General features: G+C 40.5%; 1 protein-coding gene across 1 annotated transcript; it reads left to right on the top strand.

Moving 5' to 3' along the window:
- Positions 1-225: 225 nt before the first annotated feature.
- On the top strand, positions 226-7,796 carry LOC106048151 (guanylyl cyclase-activating protein 1-like). Its single transcript, XM_013199984.3, has 4 exons — positions 226-767; positions 2,999-3,148; positions 4,933-5,023; positions 6,020-7,796. The coding sequence occupies exons 1-4, from the start codon at positions 570-572 to the stop codon at positions 6,145-6,147; spliced, it is 567 nt and encodes a 188-aa protein (XP_013055438.1). The 5' UTR covers positions 226-569; the 3' UTR covers positions 6,148-7,796.

The following is a 7,796-nucleotide window of genomic DNA, read 5'->3' as shown; positions in this document are numbered from 1 at the left end:
CCCCACCTGCTGTTGTTCTTCTATGCCCCTTCATGTGTGTGGAGATGAGGTTTTTCCCACATAGCTTAATACTTATGAGGGGTCATTTATGTGAAATCTTTTGTTCCTATACTCTAAATTATTCAAGTTCTCTAGCTGAGAAGACTCAAATCCAGTTAGAGGAGCAGATCTTCACATCAAATACACCATCGTGTAGCTTTTTCCTCTCGTCTTCATGTATAATTATATAAATGTTAAAAATAGGGTAGTGTACAAAACCAGTATAGCTCCTGATGTATCTGCTTAACCTTCTCACCCCTTCTGATTTGTCTCCTGAAATAGCAGTGATTTACTAGATTATCTCACACCTTCTTTCCATTCTAAGAAGACTGTTTGTATCATTGAAACTTTCAGGTTTGTAAATCAGCATTTAAGAAGATTAACATTTATAATTGGCTTGGGGAAGGTTAGATCTTTACTTATCTAAGATTAACGTTGAATGTGGAAAGGAGCAAACGGGCATTGCTGTGAGAGCTACAGGACGAAGAGGATCATTCCTATAACATCCATTCTTCTGAACACACGTACATATGGGGAACAATAGCAGCTCCACAGTGGATGATCTGCAGGCTGTTGAGATCCACCACTGGTACAAAAAGTTCATGACGGAGTGTCCTTCTGGACAGCTGACAGAGCATGAATTTAAACAGTTCTTTGGGCTTCGAGGGCTGGATCCACAGGCCAATGAATACATTGAGCAGATGTTTCGCACATTTGATATGAATAAGGTGAGTTATCCAGCAAGGAAATGAAATACCTTGTACTGCTTAAAAGTAAACCAACTCTTGCAACTTTTGGGAGTCCCTGTATTTTTTTATTTTTTGTTTTTTTTTTCAAAACTGCTGAGGGATGTCAATGTAAAGTAGCAGAATGTAAGGGGCAAATTAACAAGTGTAGATAATGGCATAGATAACACCCATAGGTAATAAGACCTCATTATCTAACTACCTTGTTCAAGTTCACCCTTGAATTTTAAGAATTCCTTATAGTGTATTAATTGGTTTGGCCTTGTTTGACTAGCAAAATGCTAATAGAAAGAGATGATGCTGAAATCTAGAGCTTTTAAAGCCTTTTATTATTCTTCAAAAATACGCATGTTAGATAGTAGATGATTCAAAGTCAATAGAAATCTTTATAACATTTGTAGAGGAAGTAATTTCCAGTTATTTCACAGATGAAATTAATCTTGCATGGGGAGACAATCTGTCTCAACGGCTCTCCTGAGCAGTAGGAGGTAGAGCACACAGCAGCAGCTAGGAGGCAGGTAGTATTTCTCACTGTGACAGGTGACCTCTGGCTGTCCCATGTAAAAAACAGTAGCTCCCATAATGTCTTTAATCATTAAATGCCCCTCATTTTTGCCTGTTTTTTATCTGTATATACTTCATCCTGTGCTTGCAGGCCTGTAATCTCAATGGCAGATAAATTTGCTCATATAGCAACACAGGAAAACTCAGCTCTGCTCTGTGTTCCAACATTCTGAAATAGCCCGAATCAAGGAGGAACTAGGTGCTGAGACATGTGAAACAGGTGGGAAATCTCAGGGTAAGTTTTGAAGAAGGAAAGGCTGGGGACTGAGGAAGGAATGGCAGTTTGGACAATGTAAAAAGGCACATGGAGTTAAGGAATGCTAAAGAATATTGCAAAATTACTACAGAAAGGTAAGAGAGGAGCAGCTAGACTCCATTAGGGTTGCTGAGATATTGTGGTGGATGTAATGACTGCAAGTGACTGCAGACATCAAAGAATCTTCTTTCTCATTCTAATGTTCTCAGTGCCCAGGATAGTGATGGTGATGAGAAGCAGTTTTATAAACTAAACCAACATGTTTACAGTTCTTGCACAAGCTTTTCCCTTTATCTCTGTCATTTCTTGAGAAGTTTAAGGATTTGAATATTTGTTCAAAAACGTTGCACTGTCCAAAGTTCCTCGTGAGCTCCAAGTTATGCAGTGAACGATGTTTTAATAAAAGTTTCAAATTCAAATTAGATCATATTAAGATAAAAAGCTATCATCCGAAGAAAATGATTTCAAGAGGAATGAAGTAAGAGTGTGACAACCAGTGGGGTTGGACCTACATCAGTTAATCTTAGCTTGTTAATAGCCATTTAATCTACGTTCATTTTATAATCAATGGCAAGGAACAAAAGCACCCAGGGGAAGAGCCACCCTGCAGTAACACAGATATCGACACTGGATGAAATCACCTACCTGGATATTCACATTCTGAGAACTCTGCTGAGGGCAAAGAATAAAAATTTTCAATGGAGTTATTTTATAAATTACAATTATCTTCTCCTTCCCATATTGAAAGTTGGTTATCTGTGTTTTCTGTTATTTTGCTCAATGAAGTTATGAAAAACTCATGTAATGGGAATATGACAATGATCCTGAATGAATATTCTAAAATATTGTGGTCCTTGCTGTAAAACGGTAGTGCTCTGCTAGTCTACCAACATTTGCATTTTACATATATTAACATGCATTCCAGAAAGGCATCTGACTTTGCTTAAATAAAGTTTCATTTTTTTCCTTTGCAATCTGTTGAAGTAGTTACTCAGAATCACTGAGGAACATATGCACTTTGTTTTTTGTTTTTTTGTGTCTAACTAATATAAATTTTAGTCAGTGTTAAATCTAGGGATTAGAAACCTTTACTGTAAAAAGAGCACTGGCCACGAGGAATGACATGTTCTATCTGCAGTTGGTGATGACAGAGTATCCTAGACATGTAATAGATCATAAGTACAGGAATCCAGGTGTTTAGGAAATCTTAAAGGCAACCAGAAAAATAGTGTGTATATATTCTTGTTCTAAAGCTTGTACATACATATGCGGTTCTGTGACATTTGTTTTTCTCTTTTAGCTGCAAATCTACACAGGAATAAGGTAAAGCAGTTCCAGAGCCACAACTCCCTCTGTTTGTTCCTGTCACAAGTTGGTTTTTGTTTTGCCGTAGGATGGATATATTGACTTCATGGAATACGTGGCTGCCCTCAGCCTTGTTCTCCGTGGGAAGATGGAACAGAAATTGCGGTGGTATTTCAAACTGTATGATGTAGATGGCAATGGCTGCATTGATCGACATGAATTGCTCAACATCATTAAGGTGAGTCTCCAGGGGTACATCTCTCCTCTCCTCTCCTCTCCTCTCCTCTCCTCTCCTCTCCTCTCCTCTCCTCTCCTCTCCTCTCCTCTCCTCTCCTCTCCTCTCTCTCCTCTCCTCTCCTCTCCTCTCCTCTCCTCTCCTCTCCTCCTCTCCTCTCCTCTCCTCTCCTCTCCTCTCCTCTCCTCTCCTCTCCTCTCCTCTCCTCTCCTCTCCTCTCCTCTCCTCTCCTCTCCTCTCCTCTCCTCTCCTCTCCTCTCCTCTCCTCTCCTCCTCTCCTCTCCTCTCCTCTCCTCTCCTCTCCTCTCCTCTCTCTCCTCTCCTCTCCTCTCCTCTCCTCTCCTCTCCTCTCCTCTCCTCTCCTCTCCTCTCCTCTCCTCTCCTCTCCTCTCCTCTCCTCTCCTCTCCTCTCCTCTCCTCTCCTCTCCTCTCCTCTCCTCTCCTCTCCTCTCCTCTCCTCTCCTCTCCTCTCCTCTCCTCTCCTCTCCTCTTCCCCCCCTCTTCCCCCCCTCTTCCCCCCCTTCCCCTCCCTTCCCACACAAGTAGGACTTCTGACGTTCCTCACATGGATGGTCATGGTTGACATCTTCTATAAAAGCCATAGTCCAATAAGCAGACTTAGCAGTCTTCTTTACCACCATAGCATATATTACTGCATAGAATCATAGAACATCTTGGTTTGGAAGGGACTTTAAAGATCATCAAATTTCAACGCCCCTGCCATGGCCAGGGACACCTTCCACCAGACCAGATTGCTCAAAGCCCCATGCAACCTGGCCATAAAGACTTCCAGAGATGGGGCATCCACAACTTCTCTGGACAACCTCTCTCACTGCCCTCATAGTAAAGAATTTCAGCATGTCAAATGCAGAGAATGTTTGACAGTGTTTATTGAGCCTAGTGCACCATAGGGTAGTAGAAGGTGGATTATCAAAAGAACAAGGCATGCAAGGAAGTTAAATTGTGTCTTTGTATCATGTTTAACTACAGAGGAATCTAGGAAGATTCACATAGAAAATAGAGTATTTTCGTGCCTTTTCTCAATCAATTCATGTGTGGAATACTTCAAAAATGCATAGCATTTGCAATTATACTTGATAATATGAACTGTTAGCAAGATTTTCTGTGTGGAGCATGAAATCCCAAAGGGCTGCGAGTGATCTTTTTATATCCAGTGCTTCACAGATAAATTTGAAGGTTTTGCTTTTAACCTGTCAGATTCTGAAGGTGTAATTTATTCCATCTTCACTTCACACCTGAAAAATGATAATCTAGTTTTAGATTTGGCAAGATTCGGCTGCAGTGGATGCATTGAAATGGGCATCTGTAGAGAGACGTTCATGATATCCATCTAATAGTTCTCAGTACAGAGTAAATTGGTCTCTGGAAATGTGTCTATCAATATTCTTATTTTGTTTAGAGGTAGCATAGATGGCCATCTTATATCTGTGAATGTAGATGGCTTAAGTTAGGTATGTTTGATCTGGGTAAGTGGCCGTGATCCTGATTCTGCCATATCTGCAGTGCTAAAGCTCTACCGAAGCAGATTTAGGGCAGTCCTCTGGTTTTAACTGCTCGTTACATGCTCCAGAACCACTCTTCTTTCCTACCCTTCAGTGCAAACCATAAGGCCAGATGATGTCTGCTGTGTTTTTCCTATGATTATGGCATGGAAAGGTACCATGCATGACTACCTTGTTCTGAATCTAGGCTGACAGGCTGCAATGGAGTAGTCTGTTGTTCTGGGAGTCAATAGGCAGCTTCCCATTCTTGCTCTTTTCTTTTAGGCTATTCGGGCTATCAATGGTGGTGACCATGAAACTAGTGCAGAAGAGTTCACCAACAGAGTCTTCAACAAAATTGATGTGAATGGAGATGGTGAGAATGCTATGTCTGTCATCCTACTTAGATAGTTTCAGTGCTAAAGAGAGAGATCCATGTTTTCTTTTCTTTCTTGAACTTTATGCTTCTTCATTTTATATTTGCTTGTTACATGAATCCATTTTTCATGAGTTTTGCTAAGACACTTTTCTCCTTGAATCATACATAATCAGTACTATAGAATTTGTTCCCTGGTACTAATTCTTAGCTACATTTTCTCCACATTAGTTTTGTAGGGTTTCTTTTTTCCTTCCTTTTTGTATGTTTCTGTGTAACTTATGTCAGAGTTAGAAGTGGGTTGGGCTAACAGGTGCTCCCAGCTGCTCCTAACTCTTTCAGCAACAGGAGAAGGAAGAACTGGAATTTAATGTTGAAGTTCCGAATTCCTTCACTGAGACTGTTACAAGCTGTACAGCAAGTACTTTAAGTGCTATGGACCAGTCAGCCAAAAGATATTCAGTGGCACTGTAATCGTTGCATGTCCCTGAGAGGTACTTCTTTCCTTGCTACTTCATGTGCTTACCTTATCATACGCTCTTGTTATTCCAGAAGAATTCTGCTGAGCTGCTTCCCTCAACAAGATCTTATTAGTCTAGGGCAGAAAACCTATTTCTGACTGGCACAATTCCTACTGTCACTTCTTTTAACATGAAAAACAGCAATTATGGGACAGGTTTAGCAGTATGACAGGTTACACCAAAAAGAAGCAGACTAATCCAGCCTTATAAATAGGAATCTATGACCCTGTTCTTTAGCCACAGTTTTCCTGTATTTTTTGTAATGTACTCTCCCTTGCAAGGGAAAAATGTGAGAGTTGTAGTTCCTGGATATCGGCTAAGTTTCAAATAAAGTTGAAATGACTCTCAGGCCTCTTGGTGCATGAGAACAGTGTATGTATACCACGTGGTCCCTAATGTCAGATTACTGTACTCCTTTTACTGTTCAAATGTGGATTGGCATGATTCTGAGGTCTTCTGTTTGTGCCTGACACAGGTGAACTTTCTCTGGATGAATTTGTGGAAGGAGCAAGGAAAGACGAGGAGTTCATGGAGGTTATGATGAAAAGTTTGGATCTGTCGCACATTGTGGCCATGATCAACAACCGTCGGCATAGTGTATAAATCAAGCTGGGAGAAAATGGTGTGCCAATAGACCGAAGACTGTACACATACCAGGAAGGACAGAGGTTGTTAAAAAACAAACAAAATTTCCATAAGCATACATATGGAAGTAGGAACAGAAAGAAACTGTTATATGTGTGTACCTGAGTCCATGTTCTTGTGCAAGCATTGAAACTCAGACACACATATGCAGGGGAGGTTCAGAAAAACTGGGTCTGTGTAGCAGTATTCAACTTGACTTCCTAAACTCTAAAGGGCAAGTTTCAAGACACAAATTACTTCCTTCTGTGTCCCAGATTGTCACTTTGCAATGGACTAACGGTAATCCTAAATTTGCAAAGAGCACTGGGAGAAAGGGGCGATGGGCTGTGGAAAATATCAGATGTGTACAAAAGAAGAGCTACGAATTGTTATCAATGGAGAGAACTGTCAATACATTGTAACATCCCCTGTTCTTGTCATGATATTAGATCATAAACACCAGCAGGCTTGTCTGCTGCAGACGTGCTCATATTTGGTAGTCTCTGATAGCCTTGGTAGCTTTATCCATAAGAACTTGAGAGCTGAAAGAAACATCAGTCTTTAAGGCTCGTAATGACTATTCTGTTCCCAGCTGCACTGTCAGTAATGCTGCCGTTTGCAGCTTTCTTTGATAAAAGTACTCTTTACCAAACTAGTCAATAGTTTACGAGCAACTTCAGTAATCAGAGAAAACATGCCAGTCATGTTCTCAAAGAAAAAGAATTACCTGAGATATCAGATCTTTTTTACATTCCTTGTAATTCCTACTGCTGTGCTCTCATACAACTGAATAAATGAAGTATGTGAAGATGATCCTAAGTATTGTTGCTTCACACATCCTTATTGGTCATTCTTTTTATTCTTGGGGAGAAAACCTGAGAAGCAAAAGGCAACTCAGTAAGGTGACTTGTGAATTCTGCTGTTCATGCAATTGGTGAAGTTCATACTATAGATCAGTGTTGCCACAAATGACCATGCGTCTTTGTAGATGATGGGATGAGTAATGTAGCATGGATAGAAAATGAGCCATGTAGCATGGGTAGAAACTGAGCCAACTGTTTCTTGTTCACTGATGTTAGGTAAGGTCAGAATCAGAGGCTCCTTTGAATCTGGAGAGAGAGAGAGAAGGTAAGAGAACACAGGAAAAGTTCAGCAGAGTGCCTGTGCCACAGTTGTGTATGCGATTCCTGTGCAGAAGGAAGAACTTGCAGATCTATAACAAGAAGACTTTAGACATTAGGAGGGGGATTAATCTTGCTTATATTTTAGCTTCCGTGATGTACCTATATATACTTAGCAAAGTGTCTAAGCTTTCATCTAAGTCAAGGAAGATTTAGTCAGGATTGTCGCTAGAGCTTGAGAGAGTGACTGATCATTTTTAGCCTAGGTGCCAATATTTTGCCAAGGGGGCTTACACTCTGGGTCCCAGTGGCATGTACCCATCTGTAGTCTTAGAGCTGCTGAGAGGAATCACAACCTGGATATTAGCAAACATTTCTCAGTTTTCCAGAGGATTATTATGAACATACGCTGTTGGATTCTGCTGTCCCTTTGTACTAAGGAAGACAGACTTTTTTTTTTTTTTTAAAAAAAAGCACCTCTATTAAACCTGTCCTGTACCTGTTACA

Source organism: Anser cygnoides, chromosome 1, assembly GCF_040182565.1.
Source record: "Anser cygnoides isolate HZ-2024a breed goose chromosome 1, Taihu_goose_T2T_genome, whole genome shotgun sequence".
NCBI classification, from domain to species: Eukaryota; Metazoa; Chordata; class Aves; order Anseriformes; family Anatidae; genus Anser; species Anser cygnoides.
Note: the sequence above shows the minus strand (reverse complement) of the source record. Positions and strands in the feature narration are given on the sequence as shown.